Source organism: Lithobates pipiens, unplaced genomic scaffold, assembly GCF_037356315.1.
Source record: "Lithobates pipiens isolate NorthernLeopardFrog02 unplaced genomic scaffold, aLitPip1_a1.2 Scaffold_23, whole genome shotgun sequence".
Lineage (NCBI taxonomy): Eukaryota > Metazoa > Chordata > Amphibia > Anura > Ranidae > Lithobates > Lithobates pipiens.
In genome coordinates, this window is record NW_027507785.1 from 50369762 (window position 1) to 50394269 (window position 24508).

The window sequence follows — 24508 nt, forward strand, 5'->3', positions numbered from 1 at the left end:
TGATCACCAACGTAAGGAGCATTCTTCTCACTGATCACCAATGTAAGGAACATTCTTCTCACTGATCACCAATGTAAGGAGCATTCTTCTCACTGATCACCAATGTAAGGAGCATTCTTCTCACTGATCACCAATGTAAGGAGCATTCTTCTCACTGATCACCAATGTAAGGAGCATTCTTCTCACTGATCACCAATGTAAGGAGCATTCTTCTCACTGATCACCAACGTAAGGAGCATTCTTCTCACTGATCACCAACGTAAGGAACATTCTTCTCACTGATCACCAATGTAAGGAGCATTCTTCTCACTGATCACCAATGTAAGGAACATTCTTCTCACTGATCACCAATGTAAGGAGCATTCTTCTTACTGATCACCAATGTAAGGAACATTCTTCCCACTGATCACCAATGTAAGGAACATTCTTCCCCCTGATCACCAATGTAAGGAGCATTCTTCTTACTGATCACCAATGTAAGGAGCATTCTTCTCACTGATCACCAATGTAAGGAACATTCTTCTCACTGATCACCAATGTAAGGAGCATTCTTCTCACTGATCACCAATGTAAGGAGCATTCTTCTCACTGATCACCAATGTAAGGAGCATTCTTCTCACTGATCACCAACGTAAGGAACATTCTTCTCACTGATCACCAATGTAAGGAACATTCTTCTCACTGACCATCACACCAATGTAAGGAACATTCTTCTCACTGATCACCAATGTAAGGAACATTCTTCTCACTGATCACCAATGTAAGGAACATTCTTCTCACTGATCACCAATGTAAGGAACATTCTTCCCACTGATCACCAATGTAAGGAACATTCTTCTCACTGATCACCAATGTAAGGAACATTCTTCTCACTGATCACCAATGTAAGGGACATTCTTCCCACTGACCACCAATGTAAGGAGCATTTTTCCCACTGACCACCAATTAAAAGTACAATTAGTTGTTGATGTGATTGGGAAGGGTTCCACAAGACCTGAAAAGTTATTTTAGAGGTTTTTCCATGTTAAAAATGTTAGGAAAGGCAGGTTTAGACATTAGGTATGTTTAGGGGAGCTTTCAAACACGATCACACATGGATTCATTGGAGACCGGCGATTGATGAATTGATGCCTTACCTGCGCAGACTCTCTCTTTTCTCATCTCTGGTCAGGCAACTGTCCAAATGCTTGTTAATATATTGTTCTGGAATGCCAACATCACACACCGGACACTCCACTGGAAAACAAGAGACGCATCGAGTCAAAACAGAACAAAAGGTGCTGAATGTCACAATAATAGACAACCTGCCTAAAAACATAACATAAAGTGTTTAAACTTATTTTTTTTTTTTTTTAATGTCACTTTAACCACTTAAGCCCTGGACCATTTGGCTGGCCAAAGACTAGAGCATTTTCTGCGATTCGGCACTGCGGCACTTTAACCGACAAGCTTTCTTTTGGTGGTATTTGATCATCTCTGCGATTTTTATTTTTTGCGCTATAAACAAAAAAAATTTTTTTTTTTTTTACTTTTGGCTATAATAAATATCCCCCAAAAATATATGAAAAATACGTTTTCCTCAGTTTAGGCCAATACGTTTCTTGGTAAAAAAAAAAAAAAAAAAAAATCACAATAAGCTTTTGATTGGTTTGCACAAAAGTTATAGCATTTGCAAAATAAGGGCTAGTTTTATGGCATTGTTTAAAAAAAAATGTTTTCATTAGTAATGGCGGCAATCAGCGATTTTTATCATGACTGCGACATTATGGTGGACAGATTGGACACTTTTGCCGTGATTTTGGGGCCATTCACATTTATACAGCGATCAATGCAATTAAAAATGCACTGTGTAAATGTGACTGGCAGTGAAGGGTTTAACCACTTGGTGGTGCTGTAGGGGTTAAGTGTGTCCTAGGGAGTGATTCTAACTGTGGGGGGGGGAGGGCTGTGTGTGAAACGACACTGATAACCACTCCAGATTACAGAAAGCTGTGATCAGTGTTAGTGTCACTAGGCAAAACTAGGTTCTTCCTCTCCGTGAGACGATCGCAGGTACCCCTCCAGACATCGAGTCTCATGTCCGATCACGCTCACGAGGCTCCTGGCGACACGCACGCACCCGCGTCTTAAAGGGCAACGTACAGGTACATGATTCCGCCTGTACGTGCCCTTCTGCTGCAGTATATTTGCGTGCGGCGGTCATGAATCGGTTACCCGCTCGACCTCTAGAAAATTTACCCCCCCCCCTTCATGACCAGGCCATTTTTTATGGCACTGCGTTACTTTAACTGACAATTGTACAACGCTGTACATAAATAACAGGTATGTCCTTTTTTTTTCCCACAAATAGAGCTTTCTTTTGGTGCTATTTGATCACTTCTGCGGTTTTTATTTCTTGAAACAGACAAAAAAAAAATGTAAAAAAAAAAAAAAAATGTATATTATATTATATTATATTATATATATATATATATATATATATATATATATATATATATATATATATATATATATATATATATATATATACACATATACATATACATATACATATACATACATACATACATTTTTTTTGTTTTGTTTACTTTCTGCTATAAAACATCCAATAAAAATAAATAAAACTCTTCATACATTTAGGCCAATATGTATTCTGCTACATATTTTTGGTTAACAAAAAAAAATCCCAATAAACATATTTTGATTGGTTTGTGCAAAAGGTATAGAGTCTACAAACTATGGGATATATTTCGTTATTTTTTATACTACTAATGGGGTAATGGGGGTGATCAGCGACTTATAGCGGGACCGCGATATTGCGGCAGACAGTCAGACACAAAGTGACACTTGACAGTTTGTGGGAACCAGTGACACCAATACAGAGATCAGTGCTAAAAATATGCACTGTCACTGTACTAATGTCACTGGCTGGAAAGGGGTTAAACGTCTAGGGCGATCAAAGGGTTAACCGTGTGCCTAGCCAGTGTTTGTGTGCATTATGTTAGGTGCTTTTACTAAGGGAAGTGATTGATTTTATTCCCCTTTGCTGGGACACAAAATTCAGGGATCCAATTTTAGTTTTTGCATGGACTTCCACTTCAAAATTACAATACGGCTTGTGTAGCAATTGTAGATGCTGTTTTTTTCACCCACCAAAGTGGAGCTACCCTTTAACGGCGATATGAGATTTCAGCGTTTTGGGTTTAGATCTACTTTAGGTGTGTTCCCAAAAAATATCTGCATACAGCCTTTCGAATAAGTTAATGGTATACAACAAAAAAAAAAAATGTCTATGTGAGGGGCCCTGTAAGAGCGGAGTTGGAAAAAAAAAAAAAAAAGACACAAGTCCATCCAGTTCAACCATAAAAATAAATAAATACATTTTTTTTATACAATCCCATATACACAATCCTATACCCACAGTTCATCCAGAGGAAGGCTAAAAAACCCCAGCAAAGCATGATCCAATTTGCTACAGCGGGGAAAAAAAAAATTCCTTTCTGATCCCTCGAGAGGCAAATCGGATTTTCTCTGGATTAACTTTACCAATAAATCTCAGTACCCAGTTATATTCTGTACATTTAGGAAAGAACCCAGGCCTTTAACCACTTGCCGACCAGCCGCCGTCATTATACGGTGGCAGGTCGGCACAATCCCGCGAGCCATCATAGCTATACGTCGGCTCCTTTAAGAGGGATAGAAGGCGCGCACACGCGCCAGTTGCGCTGTCGGGGTGCCGATGCTCGTGACCGACAGCTGTCATCATTCCCTTGCGACACCATGGGGCCGTGAAAGGTCCTCTTTATGGAGAAATCTGGGGCCTATTAGTCTCCAAATCTCTCCTCCGGCCTCCAATGCAGCCGATCGGACACAGATCCGTTTGATCGGCTGCTTTCCTCCGACCAGGGGAGCAGAGGTGGACCAGGAAGTGATGAAATCTCTGTGCAGGGGGGGGCGCACCACATTCCTCCGTCCACAGAAGTACTCAAGTGGCTGTTTAGCCACTTTAATCACATCTGCATTAAAGGTCTCCTCCGGCTGAATTTTTTTAATACCGGGATGATGCAGGCTGTAGCTGCAGGCATCAACCCAGTATAAGCACTGCCAACCGAGAACACCTACGGTCGGCAAATGGTTAAAGTGCCCCACTATGTACAGCTTGGTGCGGAATGATTAGTGAAGGTGCGACTCTAGTTGTAGGTCCTGAGCACTGCTTTATACTGCCCCCCCCCCCCCCCACCGAACGGAGGCTCCCTTTAATGAATTCGATCCGCTTTACATCATACAGCTGCCGGCTACATCTGCACAGCGATACAGCGAGCGGTTGCGTGAGAGCCCCTCAATTACAGCCTGTGTGCCGTGCTCTCAGCAGAAGGGATCTGTCACATCCTGTATACAAGATGCATCAATTCTCTGCATTCTCTATTATTTACCACTCAGATTTTATTGATCCAAATTTACAAGTATATTGCTTTTTCCTGTGTGAGCACGCACAGGGATCCCAAGGTCAAATAAATTAAATTTAAAAACGTATTGCTGGTGCTGTGCGTTTTTCTGAGAGACGCATATTGGGTAATGGCATTTCCCTCCTGAAAGAAGGCTTTGATCGGATATTCACATTTTATTTGCTTGTGGTTAATATTTTCCTAATTGTATTTCATATTTATCACAGGTAAGTAAACTCTCCCTCTAGTGGTATATAAAGGAATTAAATTAGCATCCTTGCTGAAAGCCACACTGCAGCCTCCCCTTCTGTCTTGCACCAGTGTTCTATCGAATAGTGCCCTACCTCGAAAAGTGCCCGCGCGTGCGCAGTATGGAAGGGCGCTTCAGCTTATTCCCCGATCAGCTGGCGGGACATCACCATATTTCATACATATCACAGGTAAACTCTCCCTCTAGTGGTATATAAAGGAATTAAATTAGCATCCTTGCTGAAAGCCACACTGCAGCCTCCCCTTCTGTCTTGCACCAGTGTTCCCATGCGCACATCGTAGGAGCCATTTTTTTGCGACGGAAGATACCATTTGGCGGGCAGAATTGATAGGTATGGAAACAGCGGCGGGAGACCGTAGTAGTCAGATTGATCCTCGCTGTTTGGGGGCGGGTTTACAGTGTGCTCAAGGTCAGGTTTTGCTTGTGTTGCAGGGCGGCTTTGGTTTGTTGAACGGCGGGTTTTGCCTGTGTCCAAGGGTGGTTTGCAGCACTGACAAAACCCGACCTTGAACACACCGAAAACCCGCCCCCCCAACAGCGAGGCACAATCTGATAACTACAGTCTCTCGCCGCTATTTCCATAGCTTTCAATTCTGCCCATGAAATGGTATCTCCCGTCGAAAAAAATGCCACCTACGATGTGCACATGCGCTATGGTGACATCATCATAGCTATGAATAAGCACTCTTGTGTGAAACGCGTTGGCTTTTGTCGCTTTTCTCTGATTTATTTGGTGTGATCCCGTTTTATGAATAAAAGCCATTGAATTAGTTTTGGAGTGCGGATGTCCAGAGTCTTCCGATTATCCATATTGATTACATGCCTTTGCCTGCACCCGGGTCTCTTCGCTTCTGGAGGAGATGCTCTTTGTTTTGTGGACCTGCCTGGAGCGGTGGCATCTCTCAGTATTGTGTTCCGACATATAATTCAGATAAAAAAAAAAAAAATTGAACTAAAGGCTGTAATGTAACAAAATAGGTAAAAAGCCAAGGGGAGGGGGGGTGAATACTTTTGCAAGGCACTGTAGCTGTGCCGATCTGCAAATGAATAATTGATCATATAAAAGTGCAGCACTTTGCCAGGAGAGGCTGAAACTTTTATTATACATTTTCTAGCGGTTCGATATGCATTAGTCTACGTTTTTATATAAAAGGTCGTTATTTAAAAATAGAGTTCAGCAAGTTGCTGTAATAAAGAAAATGGATTGGCACAAATAACTCTGATTTTACATTCTATAAAAAAAGGACAAAATTTAAGTGGAGTTTTGTGGTTGCAGCAAATCCGCATAAAAGAACACATTTCAGCACGGGGATGGGGATATAAAACACGCTCACGGATTAGATTGCTCAAATAACGTGTACAGGGCAACAATCCTTCCAAATGCAAAAAGCAACTTCCTTCTGTTCAAAGTCAAAACTATTGAACCAGAGCCAAAGAAAATCGCTAAATACATAAACATGAGAGATATTTTACCTGCCAGAGAATTGGTAATTCTGTCTGTCCAGTTCTGCCACACAACACAGCCCTGTGCGTCAGAAGACCTGATTTTTCTCGCTACAGTTAAAGCGTTTGTTAACCCAACACTTCATATTCCGGATATGTGGCTGCTGTGCCACGTACTTGTATGGGAAAGTCTCCTGTTCTCTTTGTTTTGCTTCCTTTATGTGCAAATCTCTGATGTTCTTGCCAGTCCCGCTGCTTTCCTATTAAAAACTGACCACACTAAAAACAGGAACGCACACCGTGGTCAGTTCTCTAGCTAGGCTGAGAACTCTGCCTGCTCTCCTCCGATGATTAGACTCATCCTGACATGCCACCGCTGCACAGCCATTCACTGGGAAGATGCTGCTGCTTCTCCTCACCCCCAGCTCTTATGCAGCTGAGAACAGAGGGAAGGTGATCAATTATAAATTAAAAAGAAAAAAAAAAAGAAGAGAGAAAAAATGTAAGTTAAGTTTAACCGGTAACGTATTTTCCAGTAGTCTTTCAGGACAGCCACAATGAGGGACCTTGGCTCCTCCCCTTCCTAGGAAACACTGCGCCGGCCCAAAAAATTTCTACTTCCCCCTACCAGACTTCAGTATTTTTCTAAGAGTACCTCTGGCCACAAGAACACATTAACAACATACCATCACATAGTACTGCTGTGGGGAGACACAAGAACACATTAACAACATACCATCACATAGTACTACCGTGCCTGTGTTGAGGTCTTCCTCAAGACCCCCCCATAAATTCAGGTGGGTAACTAGTGCTGTCCTGAAAGACTACTGGAAAAAAGACGTGACTGGTAAGTGCAACTTAAAATTTTCCCTCCTCGTCTTTCAGGACAGCCACAATAAAGAGGACAGACTAGCACTTACCACTTAGGGTGGGACTACGGCTTGCTAAACCTTTCGCCCGAAGGCTTGCTCATTTGCCGACACCAGGTCCACCCTGTAATGCTTTACAAAAGGTGGCAAAACTGGAACACATTGCTGCTTTGAAAATTTGCTCTGGTGTCGTTGCAGCCCTTTCCGCTTGAGAAGCCACCATAGCCCTAGTAGGGTGCACGTTTATACCAAAGGGAACTTATTTTGCCAACGTATAGGCCTGGCCAATGGTGACCCTGAGCCATCTAGCAATAGTGCGTCGGGATGCTTTATACCCCTTTCTTGCCCCAGAAAACAAAGAATCTGACTTCCTTACTGCTTTCGTCAGTTCTAAGTACTGCAGGATACATCTCCTTACAGTGTGAAGTGTAGACTCCCTTTCTTCTGAGGGATTAGGGCAAAAAGTAGGTAAAACCATCTCCTGATTTCTATGAAAAGTCAAAGCCACTTTAGGCAAGAATGTTGGATCCATTTTGAAAACAACTCAATGCGAGGAAACACAAAAAGGGGGCCTCACCGATAAAGCTTCTATTTCGCTGACCCCCCTAGAAGTTGTTACTGCAACCAAAAATATTGTTTTGAAAGCAAGATTTAGAACAAATTTCTCAAGGTTCAAATGGTGGCTCCGTTAGGGCCTGTAAGACCAAAGATAGGTCCCACTTAGGGAAGGATGGCCCTTGCACTGGTCTCTGCCTTGCTAGTGATCTGAAAAATCTGACCACCCAAGGGTTGGCGGCCAGAGGTCTTTCCAAATATGCAAGTGTTGATACCTGGCTCTTTAGGGTACTCATGGCTAACCCCTTATCTGCCCCACACTACAAAAACTCCAAAACTGCTATGGGGCTCTGTATCTTGAAGGAGTTTCCTGCACACCATTCGATAAAGCGTATCCAGACCTTTTTGTAGATCCAGCACATCTCCTCCTTTCTGTTACTGAGAGTGGATATCTGCATTTCTGAAAAAACCCTTGGTCTTTAATAACCCTTCCTCAGTAGTCAGGCCGCTAGGTTCCATCAATGTACCTGGGGACAAAGGCCCTGTGAAAGTAGATCCTCCCAGAGTGGTAGTAACCATGGAGGTTCTACTGCTGTTTGAGGACCGAGAACTAGGACCTTCTGGGCCAATGTGGTGCCACCAAGATCAGAGAGGTGTTCTGTTTGAAATTTTCTCAGCACTACTGGTAGCAAGACCAGTGGCGGGAAGGCATAGCATTTTGTTTTAAATGCCAGCTCTGTGTTAGTGCATCCATCCCTAGTTCCCAGGCCTCTTCTGGACGAGTTTTCTAGAGCCACAGTTCTGGCAGACCTGCAGACAGACTCTGTGGACGCATCCGCTATATATGTCACTCCTTGCAAAATAGTAGGAAAAGATGACAATATAGTTTCCTTGGCGGTTCCCGCTTCAATATGAGCCTGAATTTGGGAAAGCCAATTCTCCAGGTTACGGGCCTCCACTATGACAGCCATTTCTGGTTTCAGATTTCCTATGGTTGATTCCCAGGTTTTCTTTCGAAGGGGATCCATTCTCTTATAGTATCTGCTAGAGCTCCCATATCCTCAAAAGCCAGATCGGTATGTCTGGAGACCTGGGAGAAGGCAGAGTCCAGTTTAAGGTTTTTATCCCAGATGGACAATGGATCTTCTGAAAACGGGAACCTTCTTTTCAAAGATCTAGAGGAAAAGTGTTTCCATTCAGGATTCTGCCACTCCTCCTTTACCGTTTCCACCAGGACATCATGGACTGGGAAAACTTTTTTCTGTTCCCCCATGCCCCTGTACATCTGGTCATGGAGTGTTGGGGTTTCTTGTCTGCCTGAATATCAAGGGTGGTGTAAATTGCCTCCAAGAGGTCTTCTACCTCTTCCAGGGAAAGCTTATATCTTGAGGGTTTCCTGGACTCCCCATCCTGGTCCTCTCCCACAGACTCCTCCTGGGAACCAGAGGTTGCACTATCCGGCTCTTCCCTGACTCCTCTCTGGAGGCCCCGGTAGCTCCCTCTGCCGTGCCAGGTGTAGATCTCTGTGCTTGTGGAGGGGTTGCAATTTGGGGTGCAGGAGAGGGATTAGTAGGAAGCTGAAACACTTCAAACAAAGATTTAAAAGACTAAAAAGGTGGAGGAAAGTTCCTTCACTGAAGCCGCTAACCCCCGATTCCTGCTCTGATGCCCTTTCTCTGACTAAAACATCTATACAGTCTTTGCCTAATACTTTTGTCCAAGATTCTGCTAGGGTAGCCCTAAAAGAGGCGCACTTTCTCCTAGAGCTATGTGACGATCTTGATTTCTCAGTAGCTTTCTGAAATACATGCAAGAACAATATAAATAACATCACCTTTCCCCCTTGCATACAGGTCACAAACCTGGGAGTGTTCTAGGCCTTTTAAAAAGGTAAGGACCTGAGCCTTCCTCCCTCTGACCACCCAGAGGGACCCCCTTCCCCACTACCAGGAACCATCCGTGGAGGGGGGGAAATCCTAGATAAAGAGGACCTCTCCCCAGGGTACTCTTACCTTTGGGTGGCTGGAGTTAGCATTGCTGTGCACTGTCTGGGCGTCCGCTTCAGACATTGGCACGCTGGTGGTTGCTGTGGAGTCTCACGCTGCCTGTGCCGTGTTCTCGACTCCTCTCGGCCCACTATCAGCGCCTGGACCTGGAACCAGAAGTCGCGGGTCAAAGGGAGACATCCACCCTCAGCGGTTTCTGTGCTGCATCCCTGTGAATGCGATGGTGAGCCCCTGGATCTTATGCCCACACTCGGTGAAGATGAGGTGGCGAACAGTGTGGTCCGGTATGTACCTCAACGCATCCCTGGGAGCGCCCCGAACTCCCTTACAGGGCTTTATAAGCCACGGTCTCCCCGATTGTCTGGCCAGGTTCCAAAACAGTGTCTCCCCACCAGAGGAAACACAAATAACCGAAGTGGGCTGGCACAGTGTTTCCTAGGAATGGGGTCTCTCATTGTGGCTGTCCTGATAGACGGGGAGGGAAAAAGGTATTTATAATGTTATTTTTTATATCTATAAAAAAAAAATGTTTTGCATTCCATTTTTATTTTTAAACCGATTGGGTTGTTCTGCAAGGTGATCGTTTACAATCACTTTAAGTAACACAAGTCTTGTCCCTCCTTCAGCCTGTGATTGGACAGTGAAATGAAAAGCAGCACACTGATAAGCTCATCTCTCTGTCATTCTGCTTTCCTCCTACCAGCATGCTCCTGATTAGCACATGAGCTCTGCAGCGCAACTGGTTGTCTCCTTGTACTGCTTCTTCCTCTACAAGTGTAAGTTCTGTTGTAAAACTGGGTTTTACTTCCTTTTTTGTTCTCCAGAGCTCCCCTCGGGCACAGAGCTCTCCAGATATCCCCGGGCACAGAGCTCTCCAGATATCCCCGGGCACAGAGCTCTCCAGATATCCCCGGGCACAGAGCTCTCCAGATATCCCCGGGCACAGAGCTCTCCAGATATCCCCGGGCACAGAGCTCTCCAGATATCCCCGGGCACAGAGCTCTCCAGATATCCCCGGGCACAGAGCTCTCCAGATATCCCCGGGCACAGAGCTCTCCAGATATCCCTGGGCACAGAAGCAGGGATCACTGTGGTCTGGATGAGGTAAATGTGCCCATCAGTTTTGGGTGGAAAAACCACTTATGTTCACACTAAGCAGTTAATCCTGCAGGCGTCAAAAGATGTTAGGGGAAAAAAACAAAAAAACATTTACCCTTTACAGAGACTTTAGGGGTAGATGTAGATGGCTCCTCTATGGTAGAAGACTCGACTACAGACTCCTCCACCTCCTGCTTGATTTTCTTAGCAGAGACGGGCTTGGCCGGCAGGCTAGAGTCTAAGGATTCCTCGATGGAGGTGTCTAACATTCTCTTGGACGACTCTGTATTTTTCACTAGGAATTTTTCCATCAGTGTCCCCCCCTTCTTCCTGGCGCATCCCCGAGATCTGGCAGCAGTGAGTCTGTCTTTCAAAGGATTCTGTGATGATGAGGAAGGATAATCCGTGTGGCGAGACAGATGCTTCCTAAAAGGAGTAACAGATGTGTTTATATCCTTAATAAAAGGAATACATTTAATCTTCATCATAAATGCATATGTATCATTTTCTATTCTGAAGTGGTATCCCTACAGTAAAGGAAAACTAAATTTAAAGGTGTCCTCTCTAAAGCCGGCCAAGAAACCAGGCGAGATTCATTCCTAAAAAGCTGTCGCTAGCAATAGCCCGAAACAGCTTTGTCATCACTTCTACGTATAGCAAACCATCACAAACCCGGACAAAGCAAAATGAGATATAGAACTTAGAAAAAAATACTGTACATCTAAGAAAAATGGATCTATTGTTGCTGGAGTGGTCTTATGTTGATGAGAGGGATTTACTGTTGAGGAAGGGGGAGAGAGAGGGGGGGGGATACGAGAGAGAGGGGGATACGAGAGAGAGAGAGAGAGAGAGGGGGGGATACGAGAGAGAGAGAGAGAGAGAGAGAGAGGGGGGGATACGAGAGAGAGAGAGAGAGAGATACGAGAGAGAGAGAGAGGGGGGATACGAGAGAGGGGGGGATACGAGAGAGAGAGAGAGAGAGAGAGAGAGAGAGAGAGAGAGAGAGAGAGAGAGAGAGAGGGGGGGATACGAGAGAGAGAGAGAGAGAGAGAGAGAGAGGGGGGGGATACGAGAGAGAGAGAGAGAGAGAGAGAGAGAGGGGGGGGATACGAGAGAGAGAGAGAGAGAGAGAGAGGGGGGATACGAGAGAGAGAGAGAGAGAGAGAGAGGGGGGATACGAGAGAGAGAGAGAGGGGGGATACGAGAGAGAGAGAGAGAGAGAGAGAGAGAGAGAGAGAGGGGATACGAGAGAGAGAGAGAGAGACTGGTATAGCCGCATTTAATTGGCATTGGTAAGGTTGCATTTCATTTTTTGGGGGGGGGGGGGGGCGGGGGTCAGCGCCAATGTGAAGCATCACCTCCCTGAAATTAGTTGTTGCGGGTTGGCATGCCTGACATAATCGCCCTGAAAATTAAAATCAGATTAGATTGCATTTGTTTTTACCCTAGCCTCAGGAGGAGAGAGATTCACAAAAAAGATAAAAGAATAGATCAAAGAATAAACAGACACACAGAACCAGAGTAAGACAATGGAGAGCCGGGAACAGTAAAAAGTTTCAGGTACCCACAAGACAGATCAAACCTTTCCCTATTAGCAGTCACACTAAACCTATTTTATTCCAGAAGAGACAGTTTGATACCTTCATCCCCTAAACAGTAAATCAATGCACAGAAAGAATAAAAAGAAAGAATATTGAAAAACTGTTTTTAAAGCTTTCAATACAGCGATCGATATTGATTTAATCTTCCACTGTGAGCCGTGCGTCAGAAGGTAAAAAAAAAAAATGAATAAAACATTTTTTGGAAAGTGCATTCCACCATCAGCCGGCGTGGTAACAGGTGCACAATACTTCCTTCAAAAATTGGTCTGAGCGACTTTTTTCCTTTCCTGAATTTCTTTAACAATGCTACCGAGTTCAGCTTCCTGCTAAGCTTAAAATCCTGGCGAATTTGACAGAAGCGGGCGCCCCCCATTAATAGACCGCGGAGCACGTTAATCTGTAATGATGGTAATCACAGGGCCACTGCTGACAATATAGAGCCACTGAGCACAGAGGTTTTCTCTGCCGGGTCCAAAGATAAACACGTCTGATGGATGTTTAAGTGTCAGACGAGAAGACAAGCTACGATGATAAATGTATTTTGAGTTCAATGATTGTTTCAAGTCTTCCCTGGAGCTGAAAATGAAAAATTTGTTGGCGTTTTCAAAGCACAGTTTAACCAAGTTACCGATAAGTATTAAAGGGGGGGGGGGTCAGCATGACAACCAGAAACAGGGCTGGTGCAAGGATTTTTGACATCCTAGGCCAGTGATGGCAAACCTCGGCACCCCAGATGTTTTGGAACTACATTTCCCACGATGCTCAGCTACACTGCAGAGTACTAGAGCATCATGGGAAAAGTAGTTCCAAAACATCTGGGGTGCCAAGGTTCACCACCACTGCCCTAGGCAAAACCTCATTTGCCACCCCCCCTTGGCTCCACCCCCTTTGCCCTGCCTATGTATACCCTGCCTTTTTAATGAAGCTCCAGCCTCGCCAGCGCCCAAACGCAGCCTCGCCAGCGCCCAAACGCAGCCTCGCCAGCGCCCATCAAACGCAGCCTCGCCAGCGCCCATCAAACGCAGCCTCGCCAGCGCCCATCAAACGCAGCCTCGCCAGCGCCCATCAAACGCAGCCTCGCCAGCGCCCATCAAACGCAGCCTCGCCAGAGCCCATCAAACGCAGCCTCGCCAGAGCCCATCAAACGCAGCCTCGCCAGAGCCCATCAAACGCAGCCTCGCCAGAGCCCATCAAACGCAGCCTCGCCAGAGCCCATCAAACGCAGCCTCGCCAGAGCCCAAACGCAGCCTCGCCAGAGCCCATCAAACGCAGCCTCGCCAGAGCCCATCAAACGCAGCCTCGCCAGCGCCCATCAAACGCAGCCTCGCCAGCGCCCAAACGCAGCCTCGCCAGCGCCCATCAAACGCAGCCTCAACAGCGCCCAAACGCAGCCTACCCAGCGCCCATCAAATGCAGCCTCACCAGCGCCCATCAAACGCAGCCTCACCAGAAAAAGGAGAAGACTACAGGGTCTCTGTACTCTGGAATGATGAGGCCAAGATAAATGTATTTAGAACTGATGGTTTCAAAACTGTATGGTGTGACAAAGGTGAGACGTATAAAAAAAAATGCCTGGTGCCTACAGTGAAACATGGTGGCAGCAACCTTCTGTGGGGCTGCAAGAATGCTGCTGGTGGCGGGAAACTTCATTTCATTGATGGTATCTGCTCTATATTAAAACTCCATGCCCTTGGTCGCCGTGTACTTTTCCAACACGACAATGATCCAAAACACACAAGGTTGCATTTCTGAAGAACATCATGGTGAAAGGGATTCAGTGGTGGCCAATAGGTCTCCTGATCTGAACTCAATGGAACACCTATGGGGAATTCTAAAGAGACAAGCATCACTCTCCATCCAGCATCCAGGCTCTAAAAGAGGTCTTCTTGAAGAATGGAAAAAGATCGATGTTGCAATATGTCGCCAACTTTTTCATTCAATGCCTAGAAGACTTGGCGCCGTCCTTACAAATCATGGAGGTCAAAAAAAAAATACTAGATTAGGTAGTTTTTGTTGTGGGGTGTATTCGTTTTTGCATAATTCGAGTAAAACTGAAGATTTTGAAATCTAAATGATATTAACCTTCCTTTCATGTAATGAGCTACACAAATGTTCTATTAGGCCCCTTTCACACTGTCGGACCACTCAGGTCCGCCTGTCAGTTTTGACAGCAGACCAGAACGGGCGCTCCGTGCTAGTCTATGGAGCAAAGGATGTCAGCGGTGACATGTCCGCTGACATCCGACCCGAAAGCAGACGGGTGGCCCCACATCTGGATCCATCGCTGGCGGATCGGGTGAGATCTGATGAAAAAAAACAGACATGCGGTCCGTTTTCATCCCATCTCTCCATAGAATCCTGCAGCGCTCGAAAAGCCCCTCCCCGCTCAGTGAGCAAAGAGGGACCTGTCATCCGCCGGCTCGGCGGAGTTAAACGGAGAGAACTCCCGCTGAGCCAGCGGACTCCATGCAAGCGGATCCGCCTCGTCTGAATGAGGCCTTAAACTCAGTTTTGTCAAAATGTTGGAAATTGTTCTTGCGTTCTCTTTTAGATATGGATTAAAATCTTTCAAAAGGGGTCCACTCATTTATGCTGAGCACTGTATACGTCATTCTACGCTGCAGGCCCGCAGTAAAGCAGTAAATCTACAGTGTGCAGTTGGCAAATCAACGGTTCACGGACTGATGGCACAGAGATTTAGGAATCATTTCTTGAACGTTTTGTTATAGTTTGGGCTTTGTAATATGGTTTGGTCGCACTATGAGAGCAGTAGGCGAACAGCACTGCAATTGGTTCGTATTTCCAGCCGTTTTTATGACAATTGTGAGCAGCAGCTGTCCAGAAAATCACCTATTAGCTGTATTTTGTTCATAGCGCGGGTATAATAGTTTTCAGTAACCTTGGATCCGAGCAGTATGAGCGTTCTTCATGCTGTACAGATTCCAAGGTTATTTGGAAGCGGTTATGAATCAGCCCTGGCCACTATATCATGTTAACAGTCCCACTGCTTAAAGTCCCTGAACCCTGAAGAAGGGGGGAGTTCGTTTTGTGTCGGCCATTCTGTGTTCTTTTCCTGTGAACTTGTTTTTTCACTAAAAGTTGTGGACTCCAGAAGTTTTGTCATTCGATTTAGATTTTATTTCATACACAGATTATCAATTGTGGGTTGTTCCTCCTTTCCTAAGGGATGACCTTGTTTTGTGGAGTGTTGCCGAACTACTACCAGTCTGTCCAATGATAATTTGATTGATCTACTAAAAATTTGTATGCCTTTTCTTTTGTTTGATCTTGTATATAGTGATGACCACAAGATCCCCTCACCATTTGTGGAATTTAGGGAACTCCTGTTTTCAGTGCTCCCTGTATGCTGTGTAAGAGTTAAAGGTTAACTCCGCCTTTTGCACCCTGTTAGTCCTTGTATTTATGGGGACCCCTCTCTCCCTTATGACTGTGTGTGGGTTCTTTTCTCTGGCAGCTGTCACTTTTGCCATCAGAGCCCCAAACAGCTGCCTCCTTCATTCGCAGAGATCTGTGAACGAAATACAAGTCCCATCTGCCACTGCAGCAGATGGACTCGTAGTTGTCAATGGAACACAAGCGTGTGGTGATCAGCACATTCATAGTCCATTGACTCTTCGTCCACCTTTTCAACTGAAAGCCTGTATCTCGGTATGGACACAGTGCAGGAGGAAGAATCCGCAGGAGCCTGTGCAATGCACTCGTGATAACTAATCGATTGCTTTGCAGGCTCCTATGTAAAAATAAAAAATAACAAAAAGGTTGCGCTCTAAACGATACCGTGAATGAATATTGTGGACAAAAATTAAAATAGTGATCTCATATTCCCCCAAAAATAGGATAACAATTTCTTGTGAATTAAAAGGTTATCAGATTGACATTCAGTAATACATTAAATGTCCAAAAAACTGGCAAAACAATGTCCAATATCTGTGCAATGTTTAGTGACAGCATGTGATGAAATCCACAAATCGAAGTGACTTTGCTGGAAAAATCCCACCACCATATGAAGTGTGCGCTTACCAGCTGTAAGGTATTTAATGCCTGTAGCTTACACCCAGCCAGGGCATTTTTCCTCAGTGAATTTCAGGAAATGATCTGGTCGTCACATCTGTGGAGGGGTCCCCCGGTCAGAGCTAAATCCTCCACTGGCAACCAAAATGCAAATTGGCTCAAAGAAAAGAAAATGAGATGGCCATAGGTAAAACCCGTAGGGTATTAACATAAAAAAATGCCATAGGCGTATAAAAACAGAACAATAAGTAAAAATTCCAGCCGGCTGCAGTACATGCAGTCATGGGGACAACGTCAAAACTGACAAAACGCGTCGGGAGGAGCAGTACTGACGTCAACACGCGCAACGTCCCGTTGGCTTGTAAGCACGGGCATGTCTACTGCAACCCGCCAGCTTTTTTACTTATTGATGTTTTTATACATCTACAGCGTTAGTTTTTTATATTAATAAATACCCTACGGGTTTTACCTATGGCCATCTAATTTTCCTTTCTTTGAGCCAATTTGCACCACTTTTTTTTGCAAGTCCATTGGTTGCCAGTGGAGGATTCGTGTGTGGATACAGCTCTGACCGGGGGACCCCTCCACAGATGTGACGACCAGATAGTTTCCTGAAATCCACTGAGGAAAAAGGCCCTGGCTGGCTGTAAGCCACAGGCATTAAATACCGTACAGCTGGTATTTAATGCCAGCTGTACGGTATAAGGCCGGGTTCACACTGCTGCGGGTGGGAGATTCGGATGCGATTCGCACCGCACTGCAGTGCAAATCACATCCAATCTCCGTAGCGATGCGAGTACAGCCATACAGATAGTATGGCTGAATTCGCATCGCTCCCGCCGCAAACTCGCACGGGAACCTTTTTTTGGTCCGCAGCAGAATCGGATCGCATGGGTGTTCACACCATGCGATCCGATTCCTGTGCGAGTGTGCAGATCGCACTGCAATATGCGGACGGATCTGGGGGTGTCATTAACATTTCATTGACACTCCCAGCAGCCCGCATAGGGCAGTGTGAACTGCCGGCGGGAGGCATGCGATGCGGGAAAACGCCGCGGTTTCGCGGCGTTCCCGCATCGCTATGGTGTGAACCTAGCCTTAAGGCCTTAACAGGAAAACGCAGCGGCTAGGTTCACACCATAGCGATGCGCGAACGCCGCGAAACCGCTGCGTTTTCCCGCATCGCATGCCTCCCGCCGGCAGTTCACACTGCCCTATGCGGGCTGCTGGGAGTGTCAATGAAATGTTAATGACACCCCCAGATCCGATTCGGCTGCGGACCAAAAAAAGGGTCCCGTGCGAGTTTGCGGCGGGAGCGATGCGAATTCAGCCATACTATCTGTATGGCTGAACTCGCATTGCTACGGAGATCGGATGTGATTTGCACTGCAGTGCGGTGCGAATCACATCCAGATCTCCCACCCGCAGCAGTGTGAACCCAGCCTAAATACCGTATTAATACCACTGGTGGTGGGATTTTTCCAGCAAAGTCACTTCGATTGTGGATTTCATCACATGCTGTCACTAAACATTGCACAGATATTGGACATTGTTTTGCCAGTTTTTTGGACATTAATATATTACTACTGAATGTCCATCTGATAACCTTTTATTTTACAAGAAATCGTTATCCTATTTTTTGGAGAATATGAGATTATATTAATTTTTGTCCACAATATTCATTCACTGAGTATTTTTACGATATAGTTTAGAGCGCAACCTTTATTGTTTTTTATTGTGTTTTGTGTATATTTCACTTTGTGTTGCTGCTATTTAATTTTATTAGTTTTTGTCCAGCGCAGTTTTTTCTTTTTACTTCCTATGCAAAAATAAAAGCACCTTTTATCTGCACATATATGTGCACTTATTTATTGGACTTTAAAAGGGAAGTTGAGGATTTTTTTTTCCCCCTCCCCCAAGAATCATACTTACCTAGGTGGATGCAGCATCTATCCTCTGGCTTCAAGACTGACAACTGAATGATCAAAGACTGGCATTTAATCTTTTACATCACTGTGGAGGAATTTTGGCCCACTCTTTGCAGAATTGTTTTAATTCAGCCACAATGGAGGGTTTTCCAGCATGAACAGCCTGTTTAACCGCTTGACGTCCACGCTATAGCCGAATGACGGCCACAGCGCGGACCTGAATTTAACGGGAGGCCGTTATACGGCAGCCTCCACTGCACACGCACCCTGCAGGGGGTGCGCATAGTGCGCTGTGAACATCGAGCCACTGAGACTCGGGTGATCACCGATCCGAGTAAGGGGTCGGTCCCGACTCCTTATGTGATCAGATGTCAGCCAATGACAGCTGATCACATGATGTAAACAAAAGCTCTTCAATCTCTTTTTTTCCTCCTCACGCTAACAGCGTGAGAAGACAAAAAAGCCGATCGCCGGGCTCATCTGCAACATCGGTCCCGAAGAGAAAGAGGCAATTATGACTCATCTTTGCCCACTAGTAACCCCTTGCCAGTGCCACATGCCATTGCCACCCACCAGTGCCACCTATCAATGCCCACAAATGTCATCTATCAAGTGCACATCAGTGGTGCCAATTAGTGTTAACTAGCAGTGCTGCCTATCAGTGTAACCGATCAGTGCCCATTATTGCCCCCTATCAGTGCCACCTCATCATCAGCGTACATCAATGAAGGAGAAAAATTATAAAATTTTATAAGAAAATAAAAAAATTTTTTTTTTTTAATTCTGTATTTTTACTTTTAACAAAAAATAAAAAACCGCAGAGGTGATCAAGTACCACCAAAATAATTTGGGTACAGTGTTGTATGACCGCGCAATTGTCATTCAAAGTGCAGCAGCGCTGAAAGCTGAAAATTGGTCTGGACAGGAGGGGAGTTTAAGTGCCCAGTAAGCAAGTGGTTAAGGTCATGTCCCAGCATCTCAATTGGATTTAAGTCAAGACTTTGGTTAGGCCACTCTAAAACCTGCAGTTTTTTGTTTTTGTGAGCCATTCAATGGTGGACTTTCTGGTGTGTTTTTCGCATCATTGTCCTGCTGCATAACCCAAGTGCCCGAGCTTGAGGTCAGGAACTGATGGCCAAACATTCTCCTTCAGGATTTGTTTTGGTAGAGCGCAGAATTCATAGTTCCATCAACGGTGGCAAGTGGTTCAGGTCCTGAAGCTGCAAAGCAGCCCCAGACAGTCGTACTACCTCCACCATGTGTGGCTGTTGGGAATATGTTATTTTTATGAAATGCTGTGTTCGTTTTACGCCAGATGTAACAGGACGCACACCTTTCAAAAAGTTCAACTTTTCTATAATCGGTCCACAGAATATTTGGAGAAAAGTCTTCGGGATAATCCAGATGTTTTTTGGTAAACGCGAGACGAACCTTTGTGTTTTTTGATCAGCAGTGGCTTTGGCCTTGGAACTCTCCCATGGATGAAATTTTTGACCAGTCTTTTTTAATGCCGATTCATAAAAACTGGACTTGTATTTGAAAAAGTTCTCCCTTACTTGTTTACAATGTCTCAGGATATTTCTGGACAAGGTCTCTCTCACTAATGTTTTATACATACCGTATATGTCTGAGTTTTTACCCGCAAATAATAAAATATACAGTGCATCCGGAAAGTATTCACAGGGTTTCGCGTTTTTCACATTTTGTAATGTCACAGCCTTATTCCAAAACTGATTAAATTCATTATTCATATTCCACGTGTACATTAGTATTCACAGCCTTTGCCCATGAAACTCAAAATTGAGCTCAGGTGCATCCGGTTCCCAGTGATCATCTTTGAAATGTTTCTACAACGTGATTGGAGTCCACCTGTGGTAAATTCAGTTTATTGGACATGATTTGGAAAGGCACACACCTGTCTATAGAAGGTTGCACAGTTAACAGTGCGTGTCAGAGCACAAACCAAGCCATGAAGTCCAAGGAATTGTCTGTAGACCTCCGAGACAGGACTGTATGGAGGCACAGATCGGGGGAAACATTTCTGCACCATTGAAGGTCCCAATGAGCACAGTGACCATCATCTGTAAATGGAAGAAGTTTTGAACCACAGAAACTCTTCCTAGAGCGGGCCGCCCAGCAAAACTGAGCAATCGGAAGAGAGGGGCCTCAGTCAGGGAGGTGACCAAGAACCAGATGGTCACTCTGACAGAGCTCTAGCGTTTCTCTGTGCAAATAGGAGAACCTTCCAGAAGAACAACCATTTCTGCAGCACTCCACCAATCAGGCTTGTATGGTAGAGTGGTCAGACAGAATCCACTGCTCAGTAAAAGGCACATGACAGCCAACCTGGAGTCTTCCAAAAAAGGCACCTGAAGGACTCTCAAACCATGAGAAACAAATTTCTCTGGTCTGATGAAACAAAGATTGAACTCTTTGGCCTGAATGGCAAACGTCATGTCTGGAGGAAACCAGGCACTGCTCATCACCTGGCCAATACCATCCTTACAGCGAAACATGGCAGTAGAAACATCATGCTATGGGGATCTCTTTCAGAGGCAGGAACTGGGAGACTAATCAGGATCGAGGGAAGATGAAGGCAGCAAATAGAGGCAGCCTTGAAAATCTGCTCCAGAGCACTTTGGACCTCAGACTGCGGCGGAGTTCATTTTGCAACAGGGCAACAGCCCTAAGTGCACAGCCAACAGAATAAAGAAGAGGCTACGGAACAACTATGAATATCCTCGAGTGGCCCAGCCAGAGCCCAGACTTGAGCCCGATTGAACATCTCTGGAGAGATCTGAAAATACCTAGGCACCAAAGCTCCCCATCCAACCTGATGGAGCTCGAGAGGTCTTGCAAAGCATAATGGGAGAAACTGCTCAAAAATAGGTGTATCAAGCTTGTAGCATCATACTCAAAAAGACTTGAGACTGTAATTGGTGCCAAAGGCGCTTCACCAAAGTATTGAGGAAAGACTGAATACTTACGTACATGGGATTTTTTAAAAATTTTTATAAATTTGTAAAGATTTCAAAACAAAACTTCTTTTACGTTGTCATCATGGGTTATTGTTTGAAGAATTTTGAGGAAAAGAATGAGCTTAATCCATTTTGGAATGAGGCTGTAACATAAAATGTAGAAAAAGTGAAGCACCGTGAATACTTTCCAGATGCACTGTATAATCAACCTTTAATAATAGCATCTCTTCATTGTTGCGAGCAATGAAATGCGTAAGCGTTCTGTTTCCAGTCACCAACATCGAATGTCATTCATTTCATGCCAAAACTGATGATCTTCTAATAAGAACCGGCCATTGATGGTAAATTCATCATTGGCTCTTCTCAGCACCCCTATCCTTCTAGCTTCAGTCAGACGATGACGGATTATTCCTTTGTAATATGTCTCCGCCGTGACAGAGCGTGATGTATCGGGCGGACGTGGCTGGTGTTCTGAATGTCTTAAAAATAGAAAAACCTTTACACTTATTAAATTAAAGAGGAAAAGAGATTCATCTGTGCTCTTTATTCATTCAACACTCCATTCATTTCTGGAATAATGTGCATGCCATCTACTTGGCGAGATTTATTAATAAAGAATACGCAGAACTGCTTAGCGAGAAACGTAGGTCTCGGGAGGTGTAGCGGGCTGTGAGGGATACAATACCATTAATTGGAGTAAAATATTCTTAGGAAGAAGGCTGCCGGACAGAACTGTGCTCATAATAAAGGATCAATGTGGAAAAGCTTTCAAAAAAAAGGTCAGATGAAATGCTTATGAAAGTCTTCTGCCTCCCTGTTCACTTAAAGTGGTATTAAACTCTCCTGCCTTTTTCATACTTAAAGCAGAACTCCTCCCAAAAACGGAAGTACCGCTGGGAACTTAGTAGGGGTAGGTTGTTCCAAACATCTCGGAAAACTAAGCACAGACCTTCTGTGGATAGCGGCTGCCTCAAATCCTTCTGTCTCTTCATGTCATCCCAGACAGACTCCATGATGTTGAGAACAGGGCTTTGTGGGGGGTCAAACCATCACCATCGGGGACTTTATACTGAATATAGTTTTTCATTACATTGGCTGTATATTTGGGGTGGTTGGCCTGCTTCATAATAAATTTGGAGCCATATACACATCTCTCTGATAGTATGGCATGATGGATTAGTATCTGCCTGTATTTCTAAGCATTGACAGTCCTCAATGCTACCTGGACCATTGACCAGGTAGCATTGAGGACTGTAGACAGTGGTCGGCCAAGGAAACTTCATGCAGCAGATAAAAAGACATCATGCTTGCTTCCCTTTGACATCAGAGGAAGTCCAGCAGTGCCATCAGCACAGAACTGGCAGAAACCAGTAAGACCCAGGTACACCCATCTACTGTCTGGAGAAGTCTTGGAAAAATTATGCCCCTAAAGCCATGCCTACGACGTGAAAACAAGAGACTCAACTATGCAGGAAAACATAGGAACTGGGGTGCAGAAAAATGGCAGCAGATACTCTGGACTGAGGAGTCCAAATTTGTAATATTTCGGCTATAGCGGGAGGCTGTTTGTTCACCAAAGGCTGGACAGCAGTACAATAATGAGTGCCTGCATTCAACTGTGAAGCATGGAGGAGGTTCCTTGAATAATCAATGATTTCCTTAATGCTGAGAAATACTTATCCATAAATCTCATACCATGAAGTTCCTCAAGTTTTGCATTATTCTTCCTAATAAGGTGGTACTACTACTACTAGCCTCAGCAAGTGCTATGGGTTGAGGGTCGATAGGAAACTTGTCTGTGGAAGCTGGGACCTTTCGTCTGTAGCTCCAAGTACTGAAGTAGTGGGAAAGCACCTTTCCTGTCTCTCCAGTGTGAAAGCCTGAGGGCTTTCACACTGGAGTGGTGCACTGGCAAGATGCAAAAAAAAAAAAATAAGTCCTGCAAGCTGCATCTTTGGAGCGATGTATGTTCACTGAATTGAATTGGCACCACTGCCAAACAGCCAGCTCTTTGCGGGTCGTTTTAACCCCTTTTCAGCAGCTAGCGGGGGTTAAAATACCGCCCCACTAGCGGCCAAAAACTACGGTAAACCGCTGCTAAAAACAGCGGTGCTTTACCGCCGGCAGCACCGACGCCCCAGTGTGAAAGGGGCCTTAAGGTGCTTTTACGCTATTGGAGACTCGGTCGCAATTTCTATCCCTACATGTGGAAAGTGTCTTTATTGATCTGAATGGAGATTGACGTGTATAAGCGGCTCTTCAAAAACAAATAAGGTGATATTTGCCAGACACGAGAATGAATGGCAATAGCATCTTGTGAGCTTTAGTCTTAAGGGAGTGGGATTGGAACACAGCTCTTTGGTGAAGGATTTCAGTGGATCAACAAGATTTTGTTTCATTATCTTTTCATTGTGGATTGTATCACCCATATTGTAATTTACTGGATAACTGCCCCAACCCCAAAAAAATGTATAAATATACCTGTGACAGTGAATACTAATTACATCCATCCATTATTGCTTAAAACATAAAAGAAGCAGTAAAAAAAAAACAAAAAAAAAAACGGTATAAATATTGGAGAAAATAGTCCCGCAGTACTCCTCTTCACAAATGAGTAATCAAACCCACGTGCACAAATCTAAATCCGTGTTGAAAAGACTTCCACCAATCCGTGATACACCACTACCTTCCAAAATGAACATTCACCAGAAAACAATAATGAAAAAGCCTCAGTTTATCCCTGGATCAGTTACTTCTCTCGTTGGAATATGTCTGGCGTTTCCCAACCGGTATTTCAATAATCATTCCATGTATCTCCACCTTTGAGTGATCTTAAAATCTCATAGAAAACAAACGGCCATCACTGCGCAACACTCCTTGCTTTATTTTGCTTGAAAACCTATGTAAACATTGCACTCATAATATGGTGCCTTAGGACCGGCACAGAGTCCATCAAGCATTTCGTTTCGAGCCTGTACTTGCCATTCCATCTCCAGGAACCAGCGTGTGGTGCAAGCCTCGATATTGTATGGGTTGGGGGCAGGTTGTGATGTTGCGCTACCCAGAAGCCTCTGGGTAATGCCGATGTCACAGCCTGTCCATAAAAAGAGGCTTCTGGGTAATGCCGACGTCGAGGCTTGCACCGCACGCCGGTTCCTGAAGACGTAATGGCTAGTATAGGCTCTAAACGGAAAGATAAAATAGAATCAGTGCCGGTCCTAAGGCACCAATACTATGCGGGTGCAATGTTTACATATGTTTTTTAAGCAAAATAAAGCAAGG

General features: G+C 44.7%; 1 protein-coding gene across 2 annotated transcripts in view; it reads right to left on the minus strand.

The window, feature by feature from the left end:
- The window catches only part of RAD18 (RAD18 E3 ubiquitin protein ligase), a 406657-nt gene that overhangs the window by 310562 nt on the left and 71587 nt on the right, over positions 1 to 24508 (minus strand). For both annotated transcript variants that reach the window (XM_077451576.1, XM_077451575.1), the window contains exons 5-6: positions 10803 to 11113; positions 1137 to 1236 (exon numbers count right to left, since the gene is read on the minus strand). In XM_077451576.1, coding sequence (XP_077307702.1) covers positions 1137 to 1236; positions 10803 to 11113 — 411 coding nt within the window. The remainder of the gene's footprint in view (positions 1 to 1136; positions 1237 to 10802; positions 11114 to 24508) is intronic.